The sequence below is a fragment of the Brassica napus genome, chromosome A4 (genome assembly GCF_020379485.1).
Source record: "Brassica napus cultivar Da-Ae chromosome A4, Da-Ae, whole genome shotgun sequence".
NCBI lineage: Eukaryota > Viridiplantae > Streptophyta > Magnoliopsida > Brassicales > Brassicaceae > Brassica > Brassica napus.
In genome coordinates this window covers 1,461,949-1,480,375 of record NC_063437.1, presented here as the reverse complement: position 1 = coordinate 1,480,375, position 18,427 = coordinate 1,461,949, and the positions used below count along the sequence as shown (strand labels likewise).

The window sequence follows — 18,427 nt, the reverse complement described above, 5'->3', positions numbered from 1 at the left end:
AATTATAAGGTTGGTATGTCTATCGGAAAATGGATAAAATGGACTGAGAGGAATACTATGGCGGTGCGTTATGGACATAGGGGCAAGGAGGATTGGTGTTAGGTGGGGATACATGGGGTCTTCGGGAGATCAATAAGGTTCAACGTAATGGATGGACATAAAGCATGTTCTCTGGTCTCATTAAACCAGAAACAGATGCTATATTATTCATACAAGATTGGAATTGGTTATCCGGATGGCAATCATTTACGACAGGCTAAGGTATTGATCACACTTTGGTCTCTGAGGAAGGTTGTTGGTACACGGTATACGTGGATGACATTTCCACGGACTACAGGTCTTTTATTGTATCGAAGGATCAGTCTGCGAGTTTGGGGGAGAGTGACTATATGGGAGAGTATTAAGGTTTTAAAAACATTGGTGCCGCATTTTTGTTTGTTTATTACAGAAGGGTGGTTGAGGTTTTCGGGTATCATTAAACCCAAATTATATAGCTCTACAGAGCTTTTTTCACATTTTTAAAATGAGAGTGCTTAGTTGGAACTGTCGAGGAATGGGAAGCAAATGGACTACAGCCTATTTAAGGGAGATATGGCATAAATATAAACCAGATTTTTTATTTCTATCGGAAACAAAGCAGGATTTTGAGTTTGTTCAAAAATATCAATCACATTTTGGATTTGATAATTTTGCCACAGTTGACCCAGTAGGGCGGAGTGGTGGTCTGGCGCTTTACTATAATAATGATTATCAAGTTACTGTTTTATATTCAAGTAATCGAATGATAGATGTGGAAGCAGTGATGCTGGGAAAAACAGGTTTTTTGACTTTTGTGTATGGGGATCCTGTCAAAGATTTGAGGGAACAAGTGTGGGAACGCTTAACTAGATATGGACTGTCAAGATCGGAACCGTGGTTCATTATTGGTGATCTGAATGAAATTACAGGAAATCATGAAATGGAGGGTGGAGCTATCAGGAGTGCGGATTCATTTGTACCTTTCAATAACATGATCAGGAATAGTGGATTACTGGAATTTCCGGCAAAAGGTAATAAATTGTCATGGCAAGGGAGACGAGGTAAAGGAAAGGGGGCAGTAATGGTTCGTTGTCGATTAGATCGGGCACTCGCTAATGAGGAATGGCATACGCTATTTCCATGCTCTCATACTGAATATTTAGGGATGGTGGCATCTGATCACAGGCCTCTGGTGGCTTTCCTAGATGATAAAGTTCAAAGGAAAAAAGGTCAATTTAGATTTGATAAGAGATGGGTTGGTCAAGAGGGTTTAATGGAATCAATTACAATGGGATGGTCGAAATATAATGAAGGCAGTGGAAATGGCATAGTGGAAAAGATTAGTAATTGTCGTCGCCAAATTGGAAAATGGCGGAAAAATAATCCACCTTATGGAAAGGAAAAAATTGCAGATTTGCAGAAGGCATTAGAGGAGGTACAAACTGATGATACTAGGTCTCAGGAGGATATATTGGAGGTATCCAGGAAGTTACAAGAGGCATATAAGGATGAGGAGGAGTATTGGCACCAAAAAAGTAGAAATATGTGGTACTCATCTCGGGATCTTAATACAAAATTCTACCATGCTTTGACAAAGCAACGAAGAGTACGTAATAGGATTGTAGGACTACATGATGTAGCTGGAAATTGGATTACAGAGGATAATGGTGTCGAAAAGGTAGCGGTAGACTATTTTGAAGAACTTTTTAGTACCACATCTCCATCGGAGTTTGACGATTTTCTTTCGGAAATAACACCGGGGATTACTCCTCAGATAAATCGATGGTTATTGAGGACGACAACTGAAGCCGAGGTTAGAGAGGCGCTATTCATGATGCATCCAGAAAAAGCACCAGGACCGGATGGTATGACGGCGCTTTTCTTTCAACATTCGTGGCATATTATTAAAAAGGATTTGGTAGAGATGGTGAATAACTTTCTGGTATCGGGTGAAATGGATTCCAGGTTAAATATTACTAATATATGTATGATTCCAAAGATAGAAAGGCCTACAAGGATGACGGAGCTGCGACCAATCAGTTTATGTAATGTGGGATATAAAATTATATCGAAGGTTTTGTGTCAACGGTTGAAAGTCTATTTGCCCTCTCTCGTTTCAGAGACTCAATCGGCTTTTGTGGCAGGGTGGTTGATCTCCGACAATATTCTTATAGCTCAGGAAATGTTTCATGGATTACGGACAAATAAAGCGTGTCAGGGGAAGTATATGGCAATTAAAACGGATATGAGCAAGGCGTATGATAGGATAGAATGGGATTTTATTAAAGCATTACTGCAGAAGATGGGTTTTCATCAACACTGGATTAAATTAATGATGGAGTGTATATCCTCAGTTCAATATAGGATTCTCCTCAATGGACAACCACGGGGACTCATTGTACCACACAGAGGTTTACGACAAGGAGACCCGTTGTCCCCTTATTTATTTATTCTGTGTACGGAGGCTTTGATTGCCAATATAAGGAAAGCGGAGCGACGGAAACAATTAACAGGGATTAAGGTAGCTAGAGCTTGCCCATCGATTTCACATTTGTTTTTTGCGGATGATAGTTTGTTTTTCTGCAAGGCTCAAAAGGAGGAATGTCACACTATTCTCAGGATTTTAAAGGAGTATGAGGTAGCTTCTGGGCAATTGATAAATTTTGACAAATCCTCGATTCAATTTGGACACAAAATTGAGGAATCGGTCAGGCAAGAACTAAGGGATATTTTGGAGATTCAGAATTTGGGGGGCGTGGGATCCTATCTAGGATTACCGGAAAATTTAGGGGGTTCCAAGATTCAAGTTTTCAGTTTTGTGCAGGATCGTCTAAATAACAGGGTCAATGGTTGGACTTTTAAGTTCTTTACGAAAGGAGGAAAGGAAGTGATTATTAAGTCAGTGATTACGGCATTGCCGAATCATACGATGTCATGTTACCGTTTACCTAAGGCCATTACACGAAAATTGACGAGTGCGGTAGCACAATTCTGGTGGAGCCCTGGGGGTAGTTCAAGAGGTCTGCATTGGAAATCATGGGATAAAGTATGTGTTAGTAAGGAAGAAGGAGGTTTAGGTTTCAAGGATATAACTGACTTCAATACAGCGATGCTTGGTAAGCAGTTATGGAGGCTGATAGAACAGCCAAACACTTTATTCTCTCGAGTTTTCAAGGGGAGGTATTTTCGTCATGCCTCACCTCTTGATCCGATCCGTTCATTCTCCCCGTCATATGGCTGAAGGAGTATTGTATCTGCTAGATCTCTGGTAAGCAAAGGACTAATCAAACGGGTGGGAACAGGATCTTCTATCTTTGTATGGAACGATCCTTGGATCCCAACCACTCGCCCGAGACCAGCCAATAAAAATCAACATAATTTGTATCCCGATCTCACAGTGGATTCACTTATTGACCCCACTACGCGAAGATGGAATTCGCAGGTTCTCAGGGATTTGGTAGATCCTCAGGATGTGGAAATTATAGAAAGAATACCACTGAGCAGGAATCAGATGGTTGATAGAGAAGGATGGCATTTCACAAATAATGGAAAATTTACGGTTAAATCAGGATATCAAGTGGAACGGATCTATCCGGATAGGGAACGATTACCATTATTGGTGGGACCAACAGTTGATGTATTGAAGGCATTTTGTTGGAAAATCCGGTGTCCACCTAAGATAAAGCATTTTCTTTGGCAACTGGTTTCAGGGTGTGTAGCAGTTAAGAAGAATCTGAAGGCGCGAGGGATGCAAGGTGAGATAAATTGTGCAAGATGTGGAGCGGAGGAGGAGTCGATTAATCACGTATTTTTTTAGTGTCTCCCAGCACTTCAGGTTTGGGCTCTTTCAAAGATTCCAACAAATCCAGCCATTTTCCCCACGAGCTCTCTCTTTACGAATATGGATCATCTCTTCTGGCGGGTTATCCCACAGCTGGAGGATCATCAGTTTGCTTGGATATTATGGTATATTTGGAAAGGAAGGAATAATAAGGTATTTAGTAATTTGGATATGGATCCTAAGGATACTCTTAAGTTGGCAGAAACGGAAGCAACACTTTGGGCAGAGGCACAGCTGTTGAACGAAAAGAAAACGGACACACACGTACTGGTTACGCCTCTTCCGGCAATCCCCGGACGATGGTGTTTTACAGATGGATCATGGAAAGAGGGCGATCTTTTCTCTGGTCAAGGTTGGTTCAGTTCTCTAGAAGGATTTGAAGGACTGTTGGGAGCTAGGAACGTCCGGGCATCTCTAAATCCCTTGCATGCAGAGATGGAAGCATTACTATGGGCTATGGAATGTATGAGAAATTTACGACAATCTCAGGTTACGTTTGCAACGGACTGTTCTCAATTGGTGAAGATGGTTTCGAAACCAGAAGAATGGCCAGCTTTTGCAAGCTATTTGGAGGATATTAAGAGTCTGCGAGAGAGTTTCATACGCTCAGAGATTATTCATGTCCCAAGAACGCAAAATACGAAGGCGGATAGCCTAGCACGCAGTGTCAGGATTCAGCCGTCTTTCGTCGTTCACATGGATCAACATCTCCCAGTTTGGTTTACAGGGTCAATATGAGTCTGTAATGTTGTCGACAAAAAAAAAAAAAAAAAGATAGATTTATCTATTTCTATTGGTTAAATATATTAAATTAACTTGTATTAATAAAATTGATATAAAATTGTATAATCATCAAAAATTAAAACTAAACCATATTTATAAAATTTATAGATTTATAAAAGAAACTAATGATTTTACGAATAAATTTATAATTTTTTAAAAAATTGTAATTTTTTTTTGAAAATTTTAATGATATAATTTTATAATTATAAAAATATAACTAAATAATATTTCGAAATTTATGACTACCCCGTATACTATTATCAGTACACACATCCTCCTATGTACTACTTGTTTTTGTTCAAATGTACTACTTGTTTTTTTTTTGTTCAAATGTACTACTTGTTAATTCTCAATTGTTCCACTGATTGCAGGAGTTGGACGGATCCGAATATCCAAAAATTTCAGAGTATTTAGATCCGGAACTGTGATTTTAGTCTTTGGATTCAGATATCCAAATTCGTATATTATCTATTATTATATTATTTGCAGATATTCAGACTGAGATCTGTCGCATAAAAAATATTTAAATTAATTAATAAGAAGGCAAAAAAGAAAGGTAATTTAGATTACCTTATATTAGCTACCAACTCAAACAGCATGATTGTCTAGGATAGCGATTCCCGACCATAGATCTTCACTTCAGGGAAGATCCAGGGACAGAGGCAGAAGAGTTTGATCAGAACTCCCCTCTGTAACCACCTCCCGCGAAATCACTCGCGCTAGAGGGAGAAGCGAAACAAGCAAAGCTTATTATCCTTCTCTCGGGTCTGTACCAATATATCTTGCTCGAACCCTGGTGGGACTCTCTCTTCATGCCGAGTCTCTACCATGTATACTGGGTTCGAATTGGTGTCTTATCTCGTAATTCAATTCTACTTGAACTTAAAATAAACCGGGTTCTCTATTCAAACACCGGTTCGCAAAATAATTCCACGAAGACGATCTCTCCTCATCCTTAACATTCGACGAAGAAACGCAGAGGTTTCGCGTTAGTTGTAGTCCACCCGATCCTCTTAACTTACTTTTAATCCTAACCGTTCATTACGTTGACTTCTGGGACTCCCTGATATAGACTAGACACGTGTGTATTATTATCACCGCTGGGAAGTCAACATTAAGCAGTTGATAGACCAACCAATGAGAACTTTGAGATTCAGGCCTTATGGGCTTTAACGAATGGGCTTTAGACATATTATAGAGATCCATTGTATTATTTTATTTTATTTTAATTATTTAATTAAATATTTACCACTTCGTCGTCTTGAGTAGAGAGGTGTGTGCTCGTTGTCTCTCCACCCTAATTAGCAATAATACACTGTGAGACTCAAAATGGCGGCTGCGACTTCATCCATCGCTCCTTCCCTCACATGCCCATCTGCTTCTTCCTCCTCCAAAGCCCTCAGGTCATCGAAAGTCTCAACCTTTGCTTTCCCCAACATCGGTTTCACCTCCTCTGCTTCCAAGTCTCTGAGGTCTCTCTCCGCCGCCGTCTCCGGAAATGGCACCGGATCTTCCCTCGCCGCGAGAATGGTCGCGTCGTCTGCGGTCAGAGCGCCTATTTCTCTAGACTTCGAGACGTCTGTGTTCAAAAAGGAGAAAGTATCTCTTGCTGGTCACGAAGAGGTTCTTATTCTATAAAGATCTTCTATTTTGGTTTAATCATTTGTGATTATTGCTAAATATTTGTTTTTTTTCTTGCTTATTAGTACATTGTGAGAGGAGGAAGGGACTTGTTTAAGCATCTCCCTGATGCTTTCAAAGGGATTAAGCAGATTGGTGTCATTGGCTGGGGTTCTCAGGTAGTTTTTTTTGTCTCTTGTCTTATAATGTCTGAACCTTTCCTTAATTGTGTCCTTACTAAATTGCTGTGCTTTGATTTGTGATTCATTACTTAAGAAGCAAAGCTTGTAACTTAGATTCTTAGATTACATCATGTGAATTATATTAGTCATGGAATTAAAATTCATGTATTTTCTTTTACATGCTTTCGAGTTTGAAGGAGAAAAATGAAATTAAAACTCATGTATTTTATTTCTCTTGTGTGTTTTTATTGTGCTAAACACACTATATGTATTTGCAGGGACCTGCTCAAGCTCAGAATTTAAGGGATTCACTTGTGGAGGCAAAGTCTGACATTGTTGTTAAGGTAAAATCCCCAACGGATTTTTGTTGGCTTCATATTTTTGTTTTATTAGATTTATCTTTGTTTTGTTATGTTACTTTGAAGGCTGTACCCTGACTTGGTTTCTTTTATTCTTTTCTTCCATGAAAATGTAGATTGGTCTTAGAAAGGGCTCTAAATCGTTTGAGGAGGCACGTGCTGTTGGCTTCACCGAAGAAAGTGGTACTTTGGGTGATATATGGGAAACTATCTCCGGCAGTGATCTTGTATTGCTTTTGATCTCTGATGCTGCTCAAGTAAGTGCATTTCACAATCTTGAATTATCTTGAAATTTTTTTAAACTCTAATGCGTCCTGTTTTCGCTCGCAGGCTGATAACTATGAGAAAATATTCTCTCACATGAAACCAAACAGCATTCTCGGTTTGTCACATGGGTTCTTACTGGGGCATTTACAGTCAATGGGACTTGACTTCCCAAAGAACATCAGCGTGGTAGCTGTTTGCCCTAAAGGAATGGGTCCATCTGTGAGAAGGCTTTATGTCCAAGGCAAAGAAGTCAACGGTGCTGGAATCAACGCCAGTTTTGCTGTCCACCAGGTTTTCCATCTCTCTACAGCTAAAGCTATTTATACCTTCCTATGTTCATTCTTTAGGCCTTGAATAATCCGCCTACTCCCTAGATATAGGTAAAGCTTTTATACCTCATTTGTTCATTTTTCTCATTACCTGTTTGCAGGATGTTGATGGTAGAGCCGCAGATGTTGCTCTAGGATGGTCAGTAGCACTTGGTTCTCCTTTTACCTTTGCTACTACTCTTGAGCAAGAGTACAAGAGTGACATCTTTGGAGAAAGAGGTGCGTTGAGGCCTCACTTATATAACTGTCTTTCTATTCTCAATCCCATGCCTGAAGGCTGAAACTTATCTTCAATCTTTTTGTTTGTTAAATAGGTATTTTGCTTGGTGCCGTTCACGGAATAGTGGAGTCTCTGTTCAGAAGGTACACTGAGAACGGAATGAGTGAAGACTTGGCTTACAAGAACACAGTAGAGTGCATCACAGGAAACATTTCTAGAACTATCTCTACTCAGGGAATGTTGGCTGTCTACAACTCCTTGTCCGAAGAAGGCAAAAAAGATTTCGAGACTGCCTACAGTGCATCCTTCTATCCTTGCATGGAGATTCTCTATGAATGCTACGAGGATGTAGCAGCTGGCAGCGAGATCAGGAGTGTTGTCTTAGCCGGTCGTCGCTTCTACGTAATAATAAGTCCTCTCTCAAACCTCTCTCTTCTTACATTTACTCAGTGTGATGGTAATATCTTGGCTTGTAACAGGATAAGGAGGGCTTGCCTGCCTTTCCAATGGGAAAGATTGATCAGACAAGAATGTGGAAGGTCGGTGAACGTGTCAGGAAGTCAAGACCAGCTGGTGACTTGGGTCCGTTGTATCCCTTCACTGCTGGAGTTTACGTTGCCCTTATGATGGCTCAGGTATGTATGTATGGATGTCTTTTGTTTATGTTCAGTTTGGTTTTGGTTTTAAAATCATTACAGTAGATAAATTAATACTCATAAATTAATAAATTATTTCATGTACACCAAATAACATAATAAAAGTCAAATTTCTAAAATTTAATTAATATATGTAAAGTAAAATCAACCACTTTTCTTATTTTATAAAAAAATTCTAAAATAGAGAATTTTAAAAAACTTTTCGTAAATTATATAACTCTATAAATTAATAAAATACCATAGTTCCAACATTCCAGTTTTTATTGTAGCTTTTTATTTGGTCAACGGAAACACTAAATCTTGGTTTTTGTGTTCTTATGCAGATCGAGATCTTGAGGAAGAAGGGTCACTCTTACTCAGAGATCATCAACGAGAGTGTGATTGAGTCTGTTGACTCTCTAAACCCGTTTATGCATGCCAGAGGAGTGTCATTCATGGTGGACAACTGCTCGACCACTGCAAGATTGGGATCGAGGAAATGGGCACCGAGATTCGACTACAATCTGACTCAACAAGCTTTGGTGGCTGTGGACAATGGTGCACCGATCAACAAAGACTTGATCAGCAACTTCTTTGCTGATCCAGTCCATGGTGCTATTGAGGTGTGTGCACAGCTCAGGCCTACCGTTGATATCTCTGTGCCTGAAGATGCTGATTTTGTTCGACCAGAGCTCCGTCAGTCCAACTGAGTGCAAGGGTTGTTAAACTTATCAGTTTCTATGAAAATGTAATCGTGTTTTAAAAAAATGACGAGAGCTTTTGGAAGTTGTAGGCGTGAGAATGTTTTGTTTGAATGGTTTGAATAAATGATGTTTCTTTGGAGTTCCACATGTGATGTTCTCTCTCTGCTTTCAATAATGATGTCTCTTGTGAATGTTTAGTTTGGAGAGATTAAAAGAACTGTAGCTCTTCCTTTACTTGTTGAAGATACATGAGAAAATGAATAAAGAACTTTCAAGAGGTTTAGATTCAGAGATGATCAGTGTGGTGAGAGCACAATGATTTGGTCTCTCTCTTTACTGTGAAATGAAAGAATCTAAATTATAAGAATCACATGTAATGGACATTTTCACTATATGTTGTCTTTTTCCCATTCCCTCCATTTAAAAAAAAGTTGAATAACAGACATTTTCATTATACAGTGGAACCTTTATAAATTATTAATGTTAGGATTACACTAAAACTATATTTTTTTATTAATTTATAAATATATTAATTTATTGATATACTAATTGAACAAAAAACTCAATTTGAAGTTTAAAATTATATTATTTTATAGAGATTTTTAGTGTATATTAATTTATAGAGTATTAATTTAAAGAGGTTACTGTATGTAACCACTTCAAATCATCATCAAACCGACTAAGCGATGTTTTATCTCCATTCGTCTAACACCTTGTGCTTGCGATATCCATTAGTACATTTCTACAAGGCGAGACCACATGTTCTTATGCTCAACCTTATGTTGTTACATAACGAGATATGGTTTTTAAACTGGGTATGTTTCGCCTATAGGTGGATGTGGACGAGAGCTTGGCATTGGCGAAAGCAGAGAGCATCAAGAAAGTTCCAACGTTTAAGGTATATAAAGAGGGAGAGAAAGTGAAGGAAATGGTGTGTCCTAGTCACAAGTTACTTGAGGACTCAGTTACACATTTCCTCTTATAAGAAATCTTTCTTCCCTTGGCTTGGCTTCTGTGTTTATATAGAGTGGCATCTATAGAGCTTAGAAGTTATAACGACTTGGCTTTTGTGTTTTAATAATGTTAGTAGCATCCAATGAAGTCAACATTGTTATATGATTCCAATAAGTCAATGTGTATACGTTGTTGCAATTTGAACTTTCTAGTTTCAAACATAAATGCAATTTGAACATTTTGAATTGGTTAGGGGACAGAGAACACACAATTTTTTTTTGAAAAAGGTCGTAACGTTTGATTTTTCTGTTGAAGAACATGAAATAAAGGCAAACAGCTTTATAGTAAACAGTGCAGTGCAGTGTGTACCAAACACTAAATGTTAGTATTTTATAGTCTTTTATTTTATTGATGCTGAATCCCTTTTGAAGTATTTGTTATATGCTCATTTGGTTATCATAGATATATCTATCCTTCTATACTTGTAAAATTTTAATTACTTGAAAGTTAAACTTTACAAACTAGTACAAAAATCAAATCAAAATACTAAGAATCTTAACCTTTTAATCATATCATTATAATAATCCCATCTCAAACTGTCAATTATCATTACATATAATCTCATATCAAATCGAATTATCAATCTGTTCCAGACATATCTCTACCATCAATGTTCCAAAACGAAATATTTTCAAAAACAGAGAGAGAGAGAGAGTTAAAAGAGATTTTGACCACTAAAAGAGACAAATCACAAAAATACAACCATGGTTAAAATTTAAGCCCATAAGTTCAAAGAAAATGAATTACGGGCCGAAAGAGTCAGGCCCATTAACTACCAGGGCACAGAATCAGCAACGTATAAATCTTTAAATCACACCCTTCTTCCCTCTCTCCCTCTTCCTTAAAACCCTAATCTCAATGACCACCACCGTAGCATCGCCGCCGCACCACCCAGAGGAACTTGTTCCATCTTCAAGAGTAAGCCCCAAGACCGTCGACACCGCCGTCACCGCTCTACTCAAATGGAGAAGCGAGAAATCAAAAACAGAGAAGCCACAGCTCCTCGAGCAAGACGAGTTCATCTACCTAATCGTCACCTTAAAGAAGATCCCTCAAACAAACCGCACGAAGCCTCACCGCATCCCCCTCCCTCACCCTCTCATCAACACCTCCGAAGACTCCTCCTCCTCCTCCCCCGAGCTCTGCCTCATCATCGACGACAGGCCTAAAAGCGGTTTAACGAAAGAAGACGCGAAGAAGAAGATCAAATCCGATAACGTCCCGATCACGAAGATCCTCAAGCTCTCGAAGCTCAGGAGCGATTACAAGGCCTTCGAGTCGAAGCGCAAGCTCTGCGATTCCTACGAGATGTTCTTCGCGGACCGGAGAGTGATCCCTCTCCTGCCGAGGCTGATCGGGAAGAAGTTTTTCACTTCCAAGAAGTTACCAGCAGCTGTTGATTTGAAGCATAGGAACTGGAAGGAGCAGGTGGAGAGGGCGTGCGGGTCGGCGATGTTCTTTGTGAGGACGGGGACGTGTAGTGTGGTGAAGGTTGGGAAGTTGTCTATGGAAGGGGGTGAGGTTGTTGAGAATGTGATGGAGACTTTGAGTGGGGTTGTTGAGGTGTTGCCTGGGAAGTGGAAGTATGTTCGGTCGTTGCATTTGAAGTTGGCGGAGAGTGTTGCGTTGCCTGTGTATCAGAGTGTGCCGGATTTGAAGATGAAGATTGATGGTGGGAATGGGAAGAGTGTTGTTGTTGTTAAGGAAGAGGGGGAGAAGAGTGGTGTGGTGAAAGGGGAGAAGAAGAAGAAGGGGAGGATTCATGAGGTTAGGTATATGGATAGTAATGTCTCTGAGGTGCTTGATGATGATGAGATTGGTGATGTTGAGGTGAGTAATGACGTTGTTGAGTGTGGTGGTGATAAGAAGAAGAAGAGGAAGAAGGTGAGTGAGGTTGCGGAGGCTGAGAAGCCTAAGAAGAAAGTGGCCAATGGGAAGGTGAAAGAGAATGAGTTAAAGCCGAAGAAGAAGACAAAGGTTATGAAACAAGAGTCTGGAGGTGGTTCGAAACCGAAGAGGAAGAAGAGTGCTTAGAAAGTAAGATCAAGGTTTTTGCTTCTTTTTCAACTGGGTAATTTTATGTTTTTTTCTTAGTGCTGATTACATTTTGGTGTATGCTTCTCTTTAAATGTTGAAACTGTGTTACTATGGTTTTGGTGGTTTTGTGGAGGAAACAAACAAATATCAGTTTTGAGCATTTCTTATTTAACCTTCTTCGTTATGAACTTGTGTGTTACAGCAATCAATCTTTTGATTTTCTAACAAAAAGGATCATCATATGTTTGATATGAGATGGCTCAAGCAAGGTTAACTCTCCAAACTATCTATCTAGGAGGTTTCACATGTGTAACTTTTATCCAACAACATTGACTATGAACTTGCTATGATTTTGATATTTAAAGATGAAACATAAAGGAAACTGATAATTTATGAAACTAAATTATTGTTTGTGAACCATTGTTCTTTATGCTGATCAAAATATTATCATACTAAACTTGTAAAGATGCATATAATGGAGTAACAAGTATGTAAGAACCTCTTGACCACAAATCAGCTAGCCTTCTGAATGGTTGACCAAGTTTTTTCTAGAAATTGGTCCTATAGAAGCTGGTGTGTTTTTCTCCATCTGCTCCTTCCAGTTCCTAAAAGCTGCTTCTTTTCATATTGGTTTATTCTTTCTACAGAAGTTGTGGACTTATTAATATGCACCAACTGATTTCAGCCAAGGCCAGATCCCAGCCACTTGGGAGTGGTTACAGCTTCTCAATTAAAAAACTAGATCAAAAATGGTGTTATATTTTTTTTTTAAATATTAATCGCTCTTTTGAGTGTGCTTAATTAGATGTATTTTGTTGTATGCTATATTATGATCTCTCTCAAGTATCAGTCCATCACGTTTATAAATCCTTGGGGTTAAGAATTTTGATCAATTCATCCAAGTATAGTACGCAGGATATTTGTTAGAAGTTGAACTATGAATCTATGATTTTGATATATGAAAATATAAAATGATGAAAGGGCAAGGATAGGTGGAACTAAAAATTTATGAAACTAAAATACATTGTTTGTGAGCAATTGTTCTAACAAAAAAAATTTATCATATTGAACTAGTAAAAGTGATAGTAAAGATGTATGTAGTAGTATAACATTTTATCATATAATGAAATAGGCTGAAACTGGTCACTGAGAACTTCTTGACCACAAGGCCTTCTGAATGGTTGACCAAATTTTATTCTCCTGATGATAAGCTTCTTCTCATTCTTTCTGCTCCTTTTTGTAGTCTCATTTCCTAATCACAGGACCTCTGTAAGGAACTTTCCATATCACAAAGTTATCTGGAGGCTGATACTCTTCAAGCCATGTCACATTTGATATCACTTCTCCATTCATCACTTCAATCTCACCTGGTTTCCATAGATCATCATCAACAACATTCTCCATAGTAACAAATGATAACCGTAAACCAATTATGTTAACCTATATAATCAAGAACCTATCTAAACCATGATTTATTTAACAAAGGGTTATGAAAGTAGAAACACTAAGGTGGTGTGTATTGGTTAAGTTTGTGTTATGGTTACCAGGCAAGTCACGTATTGGGGATTTGCGGAAGTAGTTGCAGTGTCTTCCATGAGTAGGAGAGTAGGGAGGAGATAAGATATCGAAGATTGCACAATGAGTAATGGCTTTGAAACAATGGATGTTCCCGCCGGTTGTTGGATACAGTGTGGTGGCTGGGCAAGGAGCCGTCATGTCAGTATCCTTGACAAGCTTTGCAGGTCTTGCTATGAATAAAATGAGAATAATAGATTAATCAATCAGAGATGGGTTACTGAAATTATACGGAAGTTACATTGGGCGGTTTACATGTGTTACCTTGTAATGGATCGTCTAGCTCTGATGGATCAGGCTCAACCCAATCATATGACTTCACGTGCATTGAGCCGTAGACTAGCTTGCTTACCACTGTCATGCCTGGATGATTATGGAGTGGTATGATAGACGAAGGTGGCATGCAGAAAATTCCAATCTGACAGAAGAATAATGATCAAGTCCTAAGCAGAGACAAGAAAATCAAGAAACCATACCAAAATGGGACCAATAAAGATGATGTTTCTTCAGTGTTTGACTATTTAAATTCAAAACCCTCATCATCACTACTCACTAGTAGTTCTGGCTACAACATGAGAAGTCTATCAATGGTATTCCTATGTAAACACTATCATGGTGATATGAAGGATGCATTTGTTTGAATATATTGATTAAGGCACACTCAAGAGCAGCACCAGCAATCTAAAAAGGAAGTTTGCATACCGAGAAGCTGTCACACTCATGTAAGTGAAGGTATTTAATGGCTGGGAGAGAGTTATGGTTTCCATTACGATCGTTCCCAGGACCAGACCAGTTACGCACTAACTGAGCTTCCTGTTCGAGACCAACATCAGACGGCTTGATTTTCTCTGAAATAAAAAAAAATACCAAGTATCACGTACGTCTGCTATTAATAGTCACCTGATAAACAACAGTAGCCTAACGACGGACACAAGAAACTGAGATACTCAAAACAGCACTGCACTTCAGACATAATGCTCAAAAATGGAAGAAAGTTGGGAGAAAACTTGCAAGACAGCTACAAGACTAGTCTAGCCACATAAGACCTTCAAACAAAAAAAAAAACAAAAACAAAATAGCACTGCAATTCAGAGATAATGCTCAACAAAAGTTCCTAAACACATGGCGAAATAGCAGTGCGGTTCAGACAACATGAGCAAAACAGAGTGCCTAAAGAACACGATGGAAGCAAGCTCAAAAACTGAAGACAAAAAGAATGAAAGAAACCTCAAAAAACGGTAGTCTAAGGACACAAGAAACTGAGATACTCAAAATAGCACTGCCATTATAGACACAATGCTCAACAAAAGTTTCCTAAAGAACACGATGTAGCAAGCTAAGGTGATGTGTAAAGAAGACAAAAGTGAAAGAAACTTCAAACAAAAAAAAAAAAAAAGGTAGTCGTACCCAACATGTTGCGAACCTTGTCTAAGGCCTCCTCAGACACAGGTCCATTAGTAGACAGAGATGCCTTGCAAGTATTGAAAAGTCTCTGAATATAATACGGCATGTTACAATACTTCCCCCAAGCTCAAATAAAAGGTTTGAACTTTGATAAATGGGCAGCGTCTGTTCCCAGTTCCACCAGATATATTATTATTACAAAAGGGCAACAACATAGACCAATCAAATCACCTTCTTCAAATGATTCTCAAGCACTGCCCTGATTAAAAGACAACAACTTTAAACAGATATCACAAATAATCAAGTAAATAATCAACCTTTTCTTGACACGTCGAATTTAAAAAAGAAAGTTTATATTGCTTTCACTAAATCTCAAATCGAAATGAATGGTTCACAACCAATAGGAACAGCTTAAAATAGAAGCAGGAGGAGAAGACAAGTGGATTTCAATTTCAAATGATTAAAGAGACAGAGACAGAGACAGAGACAAAGAGAGAGAGGGACCTTTCGAGCAGATGAGTGAAAAAAAAAATCAGAAGAACGGCGAAGGAAGAAGAAGAAGAAGGAGAATTGAATCGGAATCAGAATTTGATCCTGTTTTGTCTCTTTTGCTTTCTAAGTCATTAAACAATCTGGAGATTCACTTTCTTCGCCCTTACTTTTCGAAACAGTCAATTTACACCCTTGCTTTTATCACCTCGAATCAATTCCCACTGGCGTTTTCTTTTGTAGCAAGGAGGAAGTCAAGGAAAGAAGAAGACACCAACAATTACAGCTGTATTTTTTTTAACAGTTACACACACGTTAAAGTTACATATATACAAATTGATTGAGTTATGTAAAGAAGATGTGACAACATTTTAATGGCATTGATTGTATTTCCTATATATATGCAACCAAAATTGAGAAAAGAATCAAACAAAATCTCGTACTAATCAATAATCCAAGTTACTGTAGAAAAAAAAAGTAACCATTTGTGGATTTTACTTTGCAAAGCCCACAGTTTTGTTTTGAGTATTTCTGATCTATCTCTATATTTGTTTCTATAATTAACATTTAGAAATAAAACTACTCCAATTTATTTCTATTTATTCACCTAAAACAGAAATCACTATACTTCTATTTGTATAGGGAAGAAATTTTCTCTAATTTAGGTACATTATTTAAAAGAAATATATGAGAGTAAATTTTATATTTATTATAAATTTTCTTTATTTTTAAAAGTAAAAATAAATTACATTAGATATGATCTCATGTGGAAGTTCTTTTGGTCCGGTAATTTGATCAGGAGTTCATTAATACTTATACACTAGGAGGTTGGATTTCAATTTCTAAAAAGATGAATTATGCAGAAAATTGGATAAAATGTTAAAGAGAAATCTTCCGCATGACGCAAAGAAATACCGTCATGAATAAATTTTATAAGGCGGCTCAAGATGATGCAGGTAGAATTATCTGCTGTAGTTCGTCTATGTAATGTAATGTTTATCATAGTTTGTAACGTATAATTAAACAGTGTAAAAAAAACAATGATCTTATAATTGAGATGATTATGGTAAGAAGTTAATAGCCCGTTTTATTTTTCGGCCTCTCTACTACCAGGTCTAAACGGGCTTTAAGAAAGCCTCAGTGTCTCGGCAAAAAGATATTTTGTTGAGTATTCGCGGTAGACCCCATCAATGCTGACTATTTACTAAACTACCCCCAGAAAATATCATAGATATAAAATTGCAAAACGATATATTGTTTATCCAGAATCTCTCTCTCTCTCTCTCATTATCCACGAAGAAGGAAGAAACCCTAGAAAGGCGGTTTGAAGAAGAAGGATTAGAAGACATGGCAGGAGTAGGACCGATGACTCAGGACTGGGAGCCCGTGGTGATCCGTAAGAAGACCCCCAACGCTGCCGCCAAGCGCGACGAGAAGACCGTCAACGCTGCTCGGAGAAGCGGCGCCGAAATCGAATCCGTCAGAAAACGTTTGTCTTCCTTCTCGATCTTTGTGTTTTCTTTTAGATCTGGTTTAGATTTGGGCGTTTGAATCGAGATGAGTTTTGCGATCTGTTATGGAATCTAACGTTGTAGATAATGCTGGAACGAACAAGGCGGCCTCAAGCGGCACCTCCTTGAACACCAAGAGGCTTGATGATGACACTGAGAACTTAGCTCGTGAGTAATATAATTAATTTCATTTTATGTAGTTTAGTATCTTTGTTTGTTGATTGGTTATAGTGAAAAGAGCCAATAACTTTATGTATTGGATCGATTAGTATGTTGGTTGTGTTAAATGGTTTTTGTTTAAAATTTTCAGATGAACGTGTGCCTACTGAGTTGAAGAAAGCCATCATGCAAGCCCGTGGGGAGAAGAAGCTCACCCAGTCCCAGCTCGCTCAAGTATACACTACTTTCTCTCTTGTTTCCTCTTGTAATGATGATGCTAATATGAAGATATGTTGGTTGGTGTAGTTGATCAATGAGAAGCCGCAAGTGATCCAAGAGTACGAGTCTGGGAAAGCAATACCGAACCAGCAGATCCTTATTAAGCTGGAGAGGGCGCTTGGAGCTAAACTCCGTGGAAAGAAGTAATAACAAGAAGAGCTTTCTCTCCAGTTCATATGCTATTGAAACTGTGTGCCTGGTTTAATGGTTTAGTGGAGAGTTCTGCGTGGAATCTTTTATGGTTTGTAAGAAAACAAATAAACAAAAAGCTGTTTGGAACCTTTTGTCTTTATAAATAATCCGCTCGTTCTCTTTGCATATCCTCATTATCACAAGTGTAATTCAGAATTCAACATCGTGATTCAATTCGTACTTAACTAATCTACTACGTAGGCTGAGACAAAGTAGTATACAACTAAACATATTGTATCCGACACTGGTAGGACAATCCTAGCAATGTGTGCAAGCAGAAGCTGACTACAGAGCTCAAGTGGCAGACGTGGTGCAGTCACCGGTTCTATCAGTGAGAAGCCGTAGGTCAGGTTCAAAGCTTAGTGGCTGCTCTGGTACGTTTAGCTTGGATCAGACTAGTTCACTCGGTAAAGCACGTGTCGGTTCCAATAAACCAGAAAAATAACAAATATTCGGATCTTCGGGTCGGTTCTTTTCGGGTCCGGGTCTTTCGGGTCTAGAAAATTTATACCCAATAGGTACTTGAGAGTATCTTGGTTCGGGTCGGTTCGGGTTTAAAAATAAAAAACCTGTAAAAGAACCTGTTATTTTCGGATCACATCCGGTTCCGGTACAGGTTTTTCGGGTTTTTTCGGTTTGGTTCCATTAGTTTCGGGTATTTTTCTGTAGTTCTCGTAACATTTAAGCTATGACGACTTTTAGTCATCAAAATCATTTTGGAATAATACGGAGAACTGGTTGCTCAAAAAGAAAAAAATAACAGAGCAAATCTCAATATATCTATGGCCAATCCTCGCCTATTTTGGATG

General features: G+C 38.4%; 4 protein-coding genes across 6 annotated transcripts; 3 read left to right on the top strand and 1 right to left on the bottom strand.

Moving 5' to 3' along the window:
• Nucleotides 1–5,869: 5,869 nt before the first annotated feature.
• On the top strand, nt 5,870–9,103 carry LOC106413092 (ketol-acid reductoisomerase, chloroplastic-like). The gene is made up of 9 exons (XM_048778331.1): nt 5,870–6,265; nt 6,349–6,441; nt 6,723–6,788; nt 6,920–7,060; nt 7,134–7,361; nt 7,501–7,618; nt 7,714–8,021; nt 8,099–8,254; nt 8,599–9,103. Exons 1-9 carry the CDS (start codon nt 5,972–5,974, stop codon nt 8,962–8,964), a joined length of 1,770 nt encoding a protein of 589 aa, XP_048634288.1. The 5' UTR covers nt 5,870–5,971; the 3' UTR covers nt 8,965–9,103.
• A 1,681-nt stretch (nt 9,104–10,784) lies between these two features.
• LOC106411872 (putative ribosome biogenesis protein C8F11.04) lies at nt 10,785–12,176 on the top strand. The gene has a single exon (XM_013852718.3). It carries the CDS (start codon nt 10,831–10,833, stop codon nt 12,004–12,006), a length of 1,176 nt encoding a protein of 391 aa, XP_013708172.1. The 5' UTR covers nt 10,785–10,830; the 3' UTR covers nt 12,007–12,176.
• Nucleotides 12,177–12,998: 822 nt separating this feature from the next.
• LOC106411862 (plant cysteine oxidase 5) lies at nt 12,999–15,809 on the bottom strand. 3 transcript variants are annotated; one of them, XM_013852707.3, is made up of 6 exons: nt 15,493–15,809; nt 14,992–15,242; nt 14,287–14,432; nt 13,849–14,002; nt 13,554–13,757; nt 12,999–13,376 (listed from the first exon to the last, which is right to left on the bottom strand). In XM_013852707.3, exons 2-6 carry the CDS (start codon nt 15,092–15,094, stop codon nt 13,255–13,257), a joined length of 729 nt encoding a protein of 242 aa, XP_013708161.1. In that variant the 5' UTR covers nt 15,095–15,242; nt 15,493–15,809; the 3' UTR covers nt 12,999–13,254. The 3 variants fall into 3 exon arrangements, with proteins under 3 accessions (XP_013708161.1, XP_013708160.1, XP_048634287.1); XM_013852706.3 differs by having other exon boundaries at nt 14,992–15,247; nt 15,493–15,711; XM_048778330.1 differs by having other exon boundaries at nt 14,992–15,710.
• Nucleotides 15,810–16,702: 893 nt separating this feature from the next.
• On the top strand, nt 16,703–17,744 carry LOC106415973 (multiprotein-bridging factor 1b). The gene is made up of 4 exons (XM_013856788.3): nt 16,703–16,966; nt 17,073–17,156; nt 17,299–17,381; nt 17,454–17,744. Exons 1-4 carry the CDS (start codon nt 16,825–16,827, stop codon nt 17,571–17,573), a joined length of 429 nt encoding a protein of 142 aa, XP_013712242.1. The 5' UTR covers nt 16,703–16,824; the 3' UTR covers nt 17,574–17,744.
• The last annotated feature ends 683 nt before the right edge of the window (nt 17,745–18,427 follow it).

Excerpts from the sequence above, each read along its gene's own strand:
- LOC106413092 (XM_048778331.1), top strand. The coding sequence starts at position 5,972 with ATGGCGGCTGCGACTTCATCCATCGCTCCTTCCCTCACATGCCCATCT. Across the intron at positions 6,442-6,722 it reads TCATTGGCTGGGGTTCTCAG|GGACCTGCTCAAGCTCAGAA; the intron begins GTAGTTTTTTTT and ends ATGTATTTGCAG. Across the intron at positions 8,022-8,098 it reads TAGCCGGTCGTCGCTTCTAC|GATAAGGAGGGCTTGCCTGC; the intron begins GTAATAATAAGT and ends GGCTTGTAACAG.
- LOC106411872 (XM_013852718.3), top strand. The coding sequence starts at position 10,831 with ATGACCACCACCGTAGCATCGCCGCCGCACCACCCAGAGGAACTTGTT.
- LOC106411862 (XM_013852707.3), bottom strand. The coding sequence starts at position 15,094 with ATGCCGTATTATATTCAGAGACTTTTCAATACTTGCAAGGCATCTCTG. Across the intron at positions 14,433-14,991 it reads CAAGGTTCGCAACATGTTGG|AGAAAATCAAGCCGTCTGAT; the intron begins GTACGACTACCT and ends TTTTTATTTCAG. Across the intron at positions 13,758-13,848 it reads GCTAGACGATCCATTACAAG|CAAGACCTGCAAAGCTTGTC; the intron begins GTAACACATGTA and ends TTTTATTCATAG.
- LOC106415973 (XM_013856788.3), top strand. The coding sequence starts at position 16,825 with ATGGCAGGAGTAGGACCGATGACTCAGGACTGGGAGCCCGTGGTGATC. Across the intron at positions 16,967-17,072 it reads AATCGAATCCGTCAGAAAAC|ATAATGCTGGAACGAACAAG; the intron begins GTTTGTCTTCCT and ends CTAACGTTGTAG. Across the intron at positions 17,382-17,453 it reads CCCAGTCCCAGCTCGCTCAA|TTGATCAATGAGAAGCCGCA; the intron begins GTATACACTACT and ends TGGTTGGTGTAG.